This window comes from Prosopis cineraria, unplaced genomic scaffold (assembly GCF_029017545.1).
Source record: "Prosopis cineraria cultivar Desert tree isolate PC_DT_omini unplaced genomic scaffold, ASM2901754v1 PC3, whole genome shotgun sequence".
NCBI lineage: Eukaryota > Viridiplantae > Streptophyta > Magnoliopsida > Fabales > Fabaceae > Prosopis > Prosopis cineraria.
The window spans coordinates 38,386,786-38,400,371 of NW_026555334.1; the positions used below are offsets into that span (position 1 = coordinate 38,386,786).

At 34.5% G+C, this 13,586-nt stretch overlaps 1 protein-coding gene across 1 annotated transcript; it reads left to right on the forward strand.

Moving 5' to 3' along the window:
- Window positions 1-5,099: 5,099 nt before the first annotated feature.
- On the forward strand, window positions 5,100-8,200 carry LOC129305058 (UDP-URONIC ACID TRANSPORTER 1-like). The gene is made up of 4 exons (XM_054944971.1): window positions 5,100-5,610; window positions 6,339-6,442; window positions 7,153-7,381; window positions 7,848-8,200. Exons 1-4 carry the CDS (start codon window positions 5,167-5,169, stop codon window positions 7,992-7,994), a joined length of 924 nt encoding a protein of 307 aa, XP_054800946.1. The 5' UTR covers window positions 5,100-5,166; the 3' UTR covers window positions 7,995-8,200.
- The last annotated feature ends 5,386 nt before the right edge of the window (window positions 8,201-13,586 follow it).

Below are 13,586 nucleotides of genomic sequence, written 5' to 3' on the forward strand. Positions count from 1 at the left end.
ATCTCATGCTAATTCACACATAACATGTTTCTATAGCATTATCATGCTCAATTTCATTAATATTCACTAAATTTCAAGGAATTTCAACCACCATTGAACAATCATTTATCCTTTACAATCTCATTATTTCAATTATGTAATTTAAGCACACTTACATAATTTTCAAAGCTAAAGCATATATATATATAAGGATGCCTATACAAAAATATAGTTTAAAGGTTCAAAAACACCTATAATTACATCAACAAGTAATAACATGTAATAGATTTTTTCAATTACCTCAATCCTTTAAGGACTTAAAGGTTAACCCTAAGAATCCACTTGCTTTTGAGCTAACACAAGCTCTTTGGTGATTCACGAGGTTAGTGTACACATAAAATTAACCACTATCACCAATAATCATCAAAATTAACACTTTCAATTTCTAAATATCACATTTTAATATTCAATTTTTTCAACTACAAGTGTAATCTCACATCTAATGAGTTCATTTACTTTTATTAATTTCATTTAGCTCCCAATAGCATATATAATAGCCAGTATAACACCTAAAACTTTAAAATAATCTTTTAGAGGCCTAAGGTTTGTCAAAATCACATAAATTCACATCTAATGACAAAACCAATGATACTTATTGTTCTAGGAGCAAAAACTAACTTCTAACAATTTCATTTAACCCTATTAATTTAACCATAACTATCCCATACCAAAATTATCAAAATCTTGTTCCCTAATAGAGTTTCATGCTACTCCTCCAACCCCCCCCTCTCTCTCTAATTTCTTGCATTTTCAAGTACTTAAAATGTGTTTATGATGTTTTGACCATAGATGATTATCCCAATTATAATCATGTTTGATCATAGTTGAAGGCACTTATTCAGATTTGCTCCCTTTTTCCATCAACCGCGAGTGGTTGTCTCTAGTAAAGGACTTAGCCAAGGACGATTGTGATCAAAGAGCATACTCCTCTTTTAAGGATGCTTGACCACGAACGGTGGTCTCTTGTTAGGTCACATCAGCAAATGGTTATAGATAGAAACTCAAATTCTCTCTCAAATTTACTCTTTAATGTTATATCTTACTCCACATTCCATTCTTGATTTGTTTAATACTCCTAATTACTCTTGGATAATTTAACTTAATATATGAACTATAATTTAGGATGATATAGTCCATTTCCTCTCCTAAATACTTCCCAACTAGTTTTATAGGTGAAGCCTGTTGTCAGTCTGGATGTATTATCCTCATATTCCTACATATGGCCTTTCCTAAAATTAGTTTTAAACAAACACCCATTTAATTTTTTTATGCATGTTCTAGGCCATTAAAAGAACAATCTTGCTGTGCACGTTGATTTTAAATTAAGACTATTGATTGGAGAAGCTAAAGAGATTCTAGGGGAGGGGGCTTGCATCTATGTTAACTTGATAAAGGTATTATAGAGATCTGTGGGCTATAGCAAATCAAGATATATGTGAAGAAGAGTTTGAATGGGGGCATGAATGTAAAGATATTGGAGTTGAAAGAATTCATTCATCCTTCAAATTTACTGAACCATTAGGGTGGGTTTAAGATATATACTAAGCCATAAGAATCAAAGGCATAGTGTGAGATTATCCCGATTATTCAAGTATGTATTAGTAATTGGTATGATCTGTTAGCTTTCTTTCTTTGTTTTTACTAAAAGGATGAAATGGATATGTTTAATCCATAATTTTTGTCTCCTTTCTTTTCTTCTTTTCTTTTATCTCAACATAGACAATGTCAAAAGCATGACAGAATCTCAAGTTATCAGGTTCTAAATATGCTTCTAATGTATATGAGATGACAAGAAATTCCAGTAATGCATAAAGTAGTAAGCATTCATGTTTGGTATATTTGTATTTCTTTTGTTCTCTTATTTGTAATCTCAGTATCAATCTTTTTTAGAGGAAAAATAGCCAAATAAACAATAGATTAAAGCTCATGCATATGTAAAATCACCATGTCTTTAATATGATCTTTAAGTAAAATTTATTCTCTTGACATTAATTTAGCAAGAAAATTTATTTTAAAGATTAATCATGGGGTTAGTAAGTAGTCAATTTTGTTTTCATTCTAGAGTTGATAACTTTCCTCTCAACTTTTATCTTTTAGTGTTGTTGTTAGATAAGACAAAAAGCTGCTCACTATATTATTTCCTGATGCATGTGATGGGAGATCATTCACTCTCAAAGTTCTTCATTTATTACTAAATTTAATAAGATGGAAATTCAATTGCCATTGCTTTTAACTGCCATTTAAAATTGTTAGGTTATAGAAAATTTTCACTTTATTTTCCTCAAATATTAGGTTAACACATTAGAAGACTTGTATGAGTAAAAGATAGCTCTTAAACAAGCCCTAGCACAAGCACTAAGTGCTTCTCTTGTCACAGGCCACAATGGGATTTTTACAAGTGAAGCAAGTGATTTACTTGAAGGGAGGCCTTAAATCAATTTTTGCCCTTCATGCTACTACATTTTAACTTATGGTTTCAATTTTAGTAACACATTTCAATTATATGCGAACTTTCCTTGTATGTTTTCATTTACTTTGTAGTTTTATTTTAAGATTTTATCATTGTTTTATTTGTTTGTCCAACATTCCATTATCCTTATATTCACTTGTTTTTGCATTGTGCATCCACGAAGAGATAAGCTACAAGTTAAGTCATTGGTTGTTGGAATTAGAGGATATTATGAGTAGAAGGGAGACTTGCCATTATTCCTCACAAGTCTATACTTTTTGCCATATATCCATTAAGGATCTATTTTTTGCAAAGACAAATTGATTGAATGAAAAGGTGATTGTATGGTTTCAATTTACTTTTTGATTTGTGCATTTATATGGAGACAAGTTCCAGCCATTAACATTATATTAACTATGATTTTAATGCATTTATCAATATAATATGACTAGTATTAACTGTGATTTTAATATATTTATCAATTTATCAATATAACATCTTTTACAAGAAATGTTACAAAAAAAATTTGAAACTTACGTGCCTACTGCTACCATAACTAGCTTGTTTGACTATTTTTCATGAGACACAATTTACATAGATTGAAAAGTAACTACTAGATTGACATATTATGATAATTAATCTTTTAAACGACAACAAATCATTCTGTTACACATTATTTTATGAGATGCGATGCACATATCATGAAAATTGACATGGGTACATTAGCCTTGGGATACAAGGCATTACCCTCAGTATGCAAGTAAATAAGTTTAGAGTACAAGGTGGTGCAAGATGCAAGGTGATTGACTTTGGGGTGCAAGCTTATAAGCTTTGGGTGCAAATTTATAGGCTTTGGGTGTACTTAAGGTGTAAGGTGATAGGTTTTGGGTGTAAGGGTATAGGCTTGAGGTGCAAGTGTAAGGCGATAAGCTTTGGGTGCAAACTTTTAGGTTTGGGATGTAAGGTTATAGGCTTAGAGGCAATGGTAAAGGTTTAAGGTGCAAGACGATAGACTTTCAGTACAATCTTACACTCTTTAAATGCAAAAGTATAGGCTTTGGTGTAAGGGTATTAGTTTTGGGTGTAAGGTTTTAGGCTGAGGGACTATCTCTAAGCATGCCTTGCATTATATGACTTTCATGTAATTGATGCATGTTATCTTAAATCAATGTTCTCTTTACATGGCAGATGAGTAGGCTTATAATGTAAATGTTTTGAAGATTAAGCACTAACATTTACATTCTTTATGTTTATTGAGTTTTTATGTAATATTTGATAATTATCATGAAAGGTTAGGCTTAATTAATGTAACATATTTATCATGAAATTTAAAGGGTACTTTTACCAACGACCCTTCACTAGTCGATTGGAGCTCTAGTAGACACATCATCACCTATTAGCAAAGGCATCGGTGCTTTTGTGAGTGAATTTTATGCTTTTTTTAAATTTTGTTAATTAACACAAATGAGCAATTTTTTTTTTGTCTATTCAACCCATTCTTTTTGAATATTATAATGAATTTGGTTTTTAATTTTATTTGGTCCTTGACGACAATTTGCCTTCAAAGGAGGTATGTTTTAACAATCCTCCCTTATGTTTTAACTCTAGCATCTCGTCGATGGGAATATGGGAGGCCAAGTTGGTGCAACCATGTAATGAAATGATAGTATCCAAACCTTGTCATTTTACATACCACGTGTCGCCTTCCCGCATGCCATACATGACAATAAGTGACCTTTTATGGCATCATTAAGGCTTGTTTGGTTGGAAGGAAAATTTTAAAAATTTTTCCTCCCTTCCTCTGCAAAACCTCCTCTACAAATTGGGAGGGTCCCCTCCCTCTCCTCCCCCCTCCCTTCCCTCCCCTCTAACCAAACTTGACACTTCTCATTAATCACAATGATTCTTTTAGAGGAGGAGATTTGGTAAGCTAAAGACCACCACTACATTATAGGAGACACCCTCAAATATCAGATCCTTTGATGATTGACTACTTCTCAAAGTATCAACGGCCCCCCTAATAACATTAAGAAAGACACATCAAAATTTAACACTGTTCAGTTATTTGATTTGGTCTAATTAATTCTTCAACACTAGCAAGATTAAAAGTTAAAACCTTGTAATGTAAAGGACATTCATCATCACCAAATGAGATTAAATTAGAGATCAGACCTTTATTGCATTGTGTCCATAATGGATAAAAGTTGCCAAGAGCACACATGCTCCTTGCCGTGCAAGATCAGAAGAACACTCTGAAAGCAAAAACTGACGCCGCAGTTAAAGGGGCAGAGAGAGAGGGGTAAATTAATACTCCCTCAATTTTTATATATATAAAAAAACTATAAATTATATCACACAATTTAAAAAATTTAATTAATTTTAATTATTATATTTAAAAATTAAAATATTTTATATTAATCAATATAATCATACATTAATTATTTTTTATTAATATAAATTATGAGAAGTAATTTAAAAAATATATAATAAATTTTTATTAAAATAAATAATTTTATTTATAAAAAATATAAGTTGAAAATGATAATTTATCTGACAATAAAAAAATCGGAGGGAGTATTTCTAAATAAGTAAAAACGTTTTCCATTGCGAAGAAGTTTGAATGACAGCGTCCTGTGCGAATCCAGGCAGCCACCGCAGGCACAGCCAGGATCGGGAAAATGTCGTTCAAGAAGGAAGCCTTCTTCATTTGTTCTCTCGTGATTCTCTGGTACTCCTCCAACATTGGAGTCATCCTCCTCAACAAGTACTTGCTCTCCAATTATGGCTTCAAATTCCCCATCTTCCTCACAATGTGCCACATGACTGCCTGTGCCGCTCTTAGCTATATTTCCATTGTTTTCCTCAAGGTTGTGCCTCATCAGACCATCAAATCCAGGTCCCAGTTCATCAAGATTGCGACTTTGAGCGTCGTGTTTTGTGCATCGGTGGTCGGCGGCAACATCTCTCTCCGGTACCTCGCGGTTTCGTTCAATCAAGCGGTGGGTGCCACCACTCCTTTCTTCACCGCGCTGTTCGCCTATTTGGCCACCCTTAAGCGCGAGGCTTGGGTCACTTATGCCGCTCTTGTGCCCGTTGTTGCTGGGGTTGTCATTGCAAGTGGGGTATGTATATTTTGTTCGCAGCATCTTGTCTTAATTACTGGTGACGATTTCTCTCGTCTTGTGCATCCAATCATACCGACATAATTTCTTGTTTTAGTATTGGCTAACATTTCAAGTCTCTTGACAAGTGCTCCTCCAGATCTGGAAATCTGTTCCAAATTAGTTACCGGTCAAAACATCTATGGTAATGCGATCAATTTAGCTGATATATAGTTGTTAGGAATTTAAGTAATTTACTTGTGGTGATATACATATACCTAAATTTCCCACCATAGCACTCTCATCTTCCTAACTTGTATAATTTAAGGTAATAAATATAAAGTATTTGCATGGAAATGGAAAACGTCAGGTGACCCGAAGGCCGAAACATTACTCCATCTGGTGTTATTTATCGCAATCTGAATTCTTCTTCTTTAGAAACATGTCCTTGAAAGCCTAATTCTTGTTAATCACCTCGAATTGGATTTACATGATTAACAATATCCATTCATCTAACGATGTACTAGTTGGACTTGGAGCAAATTACCTCGTCATGATTAGGGGCTGTTTCTAATTATCTACTATTATCATGTCATTCTGATTGTTTATCCCCAGTCCGTTGCTGCGTTTTATACTATGTGACTAGCAAGGAATATAGTTCCTTAGCGTCTGAATGAGTGAATGATGCATATTTCTGCCCCATCTCCTACGTCTTCTATGGAGTTATAATATTTTCTTGTTGGGGGCAGGGCGAACCAGGCTTTCATCTTTTTGGATTCATTATGTGCATAAGTGCTACTGCTGCAAGAGCCTTCAAGTCTGTTCTTCAGGGCATCTTACTCTCTTCTGAAGGGTAAACAATCTATGCTCCACCTATGATGATTTCTATGCTCCATTTTGTTTAAAACCTGTCCACCTAAAGTTTAAGATATGAGCTCCTAGTCTTGTCATTTTAAATATTTTACATATTTGTTCTTGGAACTTGTTCGTTTGCGGAGCTTTCTTTAAAAAGTTCATTTCCTTATTTGGTATTCGTAAATGATAGAGCTATTGTAGCTGATCAACTACAAGGGTCAAAAATGGTTGGGTTATGTGAATGATATTTCAAGAACGGATATTTATTTTACTTATTAATATAATATTCCTTATTTGCTATAATGGGTAGTGTTGGTTTTTCAGCTCTTTCTAGATTTTTTTTTTTTTTGTGTGACTGTACCGCTGAAACTTGAAAGTTAGATTGTTGAATGCCTGATCAGGCTCAATGAAAAACAGGAGGTAAAAATAAGACAAGATAGCCTCTTTCTTCATGTCCATTTATTGAGCTGTGAGAAAATCTTCTCGAAGCTATAATCTTATAGACCAGAAACTATGTTGAAAATGGAAGTGATACAAAATCGAGCTGTAGCTGCTTCCTTCTCATGTATATATGATTGAATGCAACCTCTTTCAACTGTTTCATGTTCTTATTCTGGCCATATAGCTTTGTAGACCAAATTCAGTTATTCCCTTTTCTGGTGGCAATAAATTGCTCATAAATGTTAAACTTCACTTTCAACCAAACAGGGAGAAATTGAACTCGATGAATTTGCTCTTGTTTATGTCTCCAATTGCTGTCGTAGTTTTGGTTCCGGCAGTGCTTATTATGGAGCCTGATGTCATAGATGTCACAACAGCTCTTGGAAGGGAAAACAAGTCTATGTGGATTCTTCTTTTACTTAACTCAGTGACAGCTTACGTGGCGAACTTATCAAACTTCTTGGTGACCAAACACACAAGTGCTCTTACCCTTCAGGTTTTCTCCCTATGCAAATTAATTAGTTAAAAGCTAAGTTTTTAAGAACGAATTCAGAATATTAGATAAAACCTTAATTCGCGTCTTTCCTTTTATGCTTGAAATTTTATTCTAAACGCAGATCATAATAAGTTTGCTCTGTAGTATTTTGTGAAATAGAAGTCATAAATGCTTTTGTTTCTTCAAACAAACAGAGCACTTAGACACCACGTTAACATAATTGGTATTTGTGGTTCCTCTGGGCTCTTTTTACTTTTAATTAATTGATTGTGAGAGTTGCATCCTTTCGTATTACTATTAATAATGCTAGAAAAATATAAATTAAATCCTCTACACCATGCAGTTATACATTTAAAAGAGAGTGACATGAAAGAATCTGATCATGTTTGAGATTCACATCTCATGTATACATCTATCATTGATGTGATATGCTTTGATAACTATTCTCTTAAATGTTGTGAATTAGGTTTTGGGGAATGCAAAGGGTGCTGTGGCTGTGGTGATCTCGATCCTTATATTTAGAAACCCCGTGACTGTTGTGGGCATGGCGGGCTACACAATTACTGTATTGGGGGTAGCTGCATATGGAGAAACAAAGAGAAGGTTTAGATGAACAGTATCTTTCAGTCTAAACATTCTCTTGTTTGGTTTTGTAATTTGATTTGCCATGGTTTTTCCCATATGAACATGATTTTTTGTAACTTGACCAATGGCCAGGTTGGGGCGGGCAAAATATTTTTTGTCATGCTTGTTGTATTATGCGGAAACATTTTTGTATCACAGTCAGATTTTATCAAGCAGATTCTGCTATTTCTCGTTCGCGTTCCGACAAGTATATACTTTGGGTAGGAAATTGAAAAGCTAAAGCAGTACCGTATTTGACACCATGAAAATCCTTACATTAGGTCGTAAATTTATATCCTTAGAGTTTAGTGTGGTCATGGTAGAATCTTGGTGAGAATAAATAAAGGTTGATAGAGAAAGAGAGAGAATTAGGAAGAAGTTGAGAGTAATCTTCTAGAATCAGAATCTAATCCTAGAAATAGGAGAATCTCCAAATATATCTGAATAATACTTCATTCATATTGCCGAGGGTTTCAAGAGAGGATATTTATAACAAGATAAAATAACTAAATATAACTACCCAACCTTTTTCATAAGAAACTCACAATAACAACAGATAATTAACATAAAATACTCAATAAAAGTAATAAAATATAAAGGGAAAATATGCATTTTGGTTTTTGCACAATGCTTGTGTTTTTTTATAACTCTCTACACTTTTTTTAGGTATTTTGAATCACTACACTTTTATTTTTGGCATTTTATGTTCATTCAAAGCTCTTATATTTTGTTTATTTTGTTTATTTAAGGACTTAAAATACTAAAAAATAAAAGTGTAAAAATTCAAAACACAAAAAAAAAAAAATACAGAAACCTATAACAAAACATGTGTAATCTGTAGGGAACAAAATGTATGTTTTTTCAAATATAAAATATCACAGGACTGGCACATCTTTTTCTATAATATACCAACAAGGGACGTTGGTTCCTATCATTACCCACTAGGAGAACAACCTTGTCCTCAAGGCGCAGAGAAGGAACTTGTGCAGCAATCAGATCATAAGCCTCCCGACTAGATTCCTCTTGAGGTCGATTTTTCCACTAAACAAGCAATCCGATTGTCCACTGTTTGTACACGGACATCAAGAACTTGATCTTGTTCAACTTGTAACTCCCAATCATCCGATATAGGTAATGGTGACAATGTAGTGGGAGAAATTGATCCATAGGCCAACTTGAGCAAAGAGACATGAAAGATAGGATGTATCTTTGCATTTGGAGGGAGCTAAAGCTCACATACAACCTTGCCAATTCTTTTAACCACTGGATAAGGACAAAAATACCCTGCAAAAAGCTTTTCATAATGCCTTGGTGCAAGTGAACGCTGACGATATGGTTGAAGGTTTAAATAAACCATGTCATCTTGAACAACTGCAACATTTCTTCACTTAGAATCTGGTTGAGCCTTCATACGGGTCTGAGCATGAATCAGATCCCTCATAGTACTTATTAAAGCATCGTGTTCCAAGAAGCACTGCTCAAGGTCATCAATTTTGGTTTCCCCTTTGACATAAGGAAGAAGGATTGGAGGCTCTTTCATGTAAACTACTCTGAAAGGAGTAGATTTGGAAGAAGTACGATGACTTGTAAGAAAATTCAGCCCAATGAAAAAATTGGCTCCAAGATTTAGGATATTCCCGGGAAAAACATCATAGATAAGTTTCAAGGCATCAATTGACAACTTTAGTTTGACCGTCAGATTGAGGATGATAAGAAGTACTTATTCATAATTGAGTCCCACTTAAGTGAAACAATTCTTGCCAAAATGCACTAAGAAAGATGGTGTCCCCATCCGAAACAATGGACTTGGGAATTTCATGAAGTTTCACCACTACAAAAAGTAACAACTACTGTTTTGACATATATAGGCTTGTATAAACCAATAAAATGACCATACTTGCTAAAACGATCAACCATCACAAGAATTGTATCCATGTCATTTGACTTAGGAAGCCCAGTAATAAAATCAATAGATATATCCTCCCAAATATTATTTTTGGAATTCCCAATTGTTGTAAAAGTCATGCAAGAGGAAGAGGTTGATACTTATTTTGTTGACATGTGGTGCAGTTTAAGACAAAAGCCTTAACTTCCTGCTTCATATTCCTCCAGAAATAGTGCTACTGTAGGCGCTTCAAGGTTTTCAGAAAACCTCCATGATCCCCTGTAGATGAATTATGTGCTTCTACCATGAGTTTAAGACCAAATCAGTGCATGATGGGATTACCAAATGATCTTTGTAATAGAGTCTGCCTGAAGATATAGCAAAATGTGGAACTGGATATTGATCTGTTTGTAAGGATGATAGAATTGGGGCTGTAAATTCATCATTTTGCAAGCTTGAAGGTAGATCATCAAAGTTAGCTACATGAGGAATGATTAAAGTAAAGAATTGCGTTGAATAGGGGCATCAAGAAAGAGCATCAGCCCCTTGATTGGAGCTGCCAGCCTTGTAAATAATGGTAAACTCGAAGGGCAGCAGTTTCATCAATAAACGCTGCTGTTCAAGAGTTGTAATTCTTTGCTCTAACAACTAACAAATATGTAAGGCTACAATGGTCAGTGCGTACTTGAAACTTGCGGCCTATTAAGTAATGCCTCCGTTTTTTGTAATGCAAAAACCAGTGCAAGTAATTTCCTATCATAAACAGATTTATGTCTCTTTGAAAAAGATAAACCTTTGCTGTAATAAACAATTAGATGACCTTCCTGTTGTAAGACAGCCTTAATGCCTGCAGATGAAGCGTCACATTCCACAACAAAAGACTTATTAAAATTTGGAAGATGAAGCACTGGAACAGTAATTAATGCTTGCTTCAAGTTGTTGAAAGCAATCAAAGCAAAAGCACTCCATTTAAAAGCATCCTTTTTGGTCAAATCTGTTAAGGGCTTTGCCAAATTTCCATAATGACGTACAAAACGTCTATAATAGCCTGTCAACCCCAAAAATCCACAAAGTTCTATTACATTTTGAGGAATTGGTCAATTCTTTACAACAGCAATTTTTTCCATATTCATTGCTTCTCCTGCACCACTAATTACATGACCCAAGAAAGATACTTTTGTTTGAGAAAATAAGCACTTTTTGGGATTAGCAAAGAACTCATGATGTTTCAAAGTTTGTAAAATGATGTGAAGATGAGCGATGTGTTCATGGAAGTTTCTACCATACACCAAGATATCATCAAAGAAAACTAGAATAAATCTTCACAGAAAAGGACAAAACATGTCATTCATTACAGCTAGAAAGAAGGAAGGTGCATTGGTAAAACTAAAGGGCATTACAATAAATTCATAATGTCTATAGAGGGTTCTAAAGACTGTTTTGTAAATATCTTCAAAATGCGAATTTGATAGTAACCAGAACATAAATCAATCTTAAAAAAATAAGATGCCCCACATAATTCATCAATAAGTTCATCAATATTGGGTATGGGATACTTATTTGGAATGGTGATTTTGTTGAGTTTCCTATAATTAATACACATGCACCAAGAATTATCCTTCTTTGGAACCAAGATCACGGGGCTAGCAAAGGGACTTGCACTAGGATGTATGAACCCGTTGAATAATAACTCTTCAACTTGCCTTTCAATCTCATCCTTATGAGTATGTGGATGTCTATAAGGACAAATGTTTGGTGGTACAACCCCTGGATATAAAGGAATGGTGTGGCAGTGATCTCTCATGGTTGGTAAATTAGATGTTTTAGCAAACACAGTAGCATATGTTTGTAACAAATCCTGCAAATATTGATCTGACAATGAAATAGCATCATCATAAGAAAGACTTTGTAGGGAAGCTACTGCAGGTGACTTATGTGGAATTCCTTTGAGCTTGTAGCACCTTCCATTAACCCAAAAAAACATGAACATTTTCTGCCAATTAGCTTGCACTGTGTTCAGAGAGGTTAGCCATTCAATTCCCAAAACCATATCTGCACCTCCAATAGAAAAGGGATAAAAATCATCCTTAATGGTCAAGCTTTGTACGTATACCTCAAGTTGTTTGCAAATGGAATGGAATAATGCTACCAATTCCAATCTGCACCCTAAAAGAAGTAATTTTCTGGACTGGAATTTGTAATTCTGCTACTAACATTTTTTAGATGAAATTGTGTGCTGAACCACTATCAATTAAGGTGAGAACAGCTTTGGAGAGAATAGAACCTTGTAGCTTCATTGTTGCTGGCCTAAAATGGCATGAAGGGAAATATCTGCAAAATCAGAATCTGACATTATATTGAGTTCATCATTCACCAAAGAAGGCTGTTCAGGATCTTCATTTATCTCCATGAGTTTCATAGATGAGATTCTGCATTTATGACCAGGGACAAATTTATCTCCACATCTAAAACACATCCCTTTAACTCTACGTAATCGTTTGTCAGTTTCAGAAATTTGTGGAGTGGTGGTAACTACTGAAGAACCTCCAATAACTGCTGAAGGTAACTACAAAAAATTAATTTTATTTTCTCTCACTTGATAACTGCCCTCTCCAACACATGGGGCTGTAAATCCGTTAGGAAACCTAACTGTTGGTTGACTCAACAATTTTGCTTCAAATTCGATGGCAAGGCTCGCAGCCTTATATACAGTTCTTGGCTTTTGAATTTTAACATCCGCCTGCAGTTCATCTTGTAAACCATTAATAAATACTCCCAATAAACAGTGTTTTGGCCATCCACGGACCCGTGCTGACCTCTTAGCAAATTCTTGTCGATATTCATGTGCAATACCGGTCTGTTTAATGTTACATAAATAAACATCTGATTTTGAAAATCTGCTGGTCCAAAATGATCTTGAAAAATTTGGATTAATTCATCCCAGTACCTAATAGTACATCCAGAGGTCATCCACGTGCAAATATCTAATGCATCACCTTCCAAACTCATGGCTGCAACATCAAGTTCTTCTAGAGTTTGATAGTAACGAAAATATTTTTCTGCCTTCATGAACCACCCACGTGGGTCCCCTCCTTCAAACTTAGGAAATTCCACCTTGGAATGGGGACGCTTGGTTGGGTTTTTCCTCCACCATGAGTTTTCTTGCTCTTCATACTCTGCAGAATCTTCATTGGGAGAGCTACTACTACCTTCTGTTGCCAATGGGTTTGATTTGGCACGTTTTAATTAAGTCATCTCCACATCCAAACGATCTAATTTGGAAATGATTGTAGATAATTGGTGCGCAAATTGATCAACAAGAGGGCTATTGGTATTATGAGATGATTCTGGACTGAGATTCGAGAGAAGGGGTTCATTGTTGTATGTGGAATTGCATATGGCAACCAAGTTCCCACAAGACTAGAAAGAATGGCTTTGATACCAAAATGGTAGAATCTTGATGAGAATAAGTAAATGTTGATAGAGAAAGAGAGAAAGAATTAGGAAGAAGTTGAGAGTAATCTTCTAGAACCAGAATTTAATACTAAAAATAAGAGAATCTCCAAATATATCTGAATAATACTTCATTCATATTGCCAAGAGTTACAAGAAAGGCTATCTATAACAAGAAAAAAAAAAAATATATATATATATATATATGTATATATATAACTACCCAACCTTATGCATTAGAAA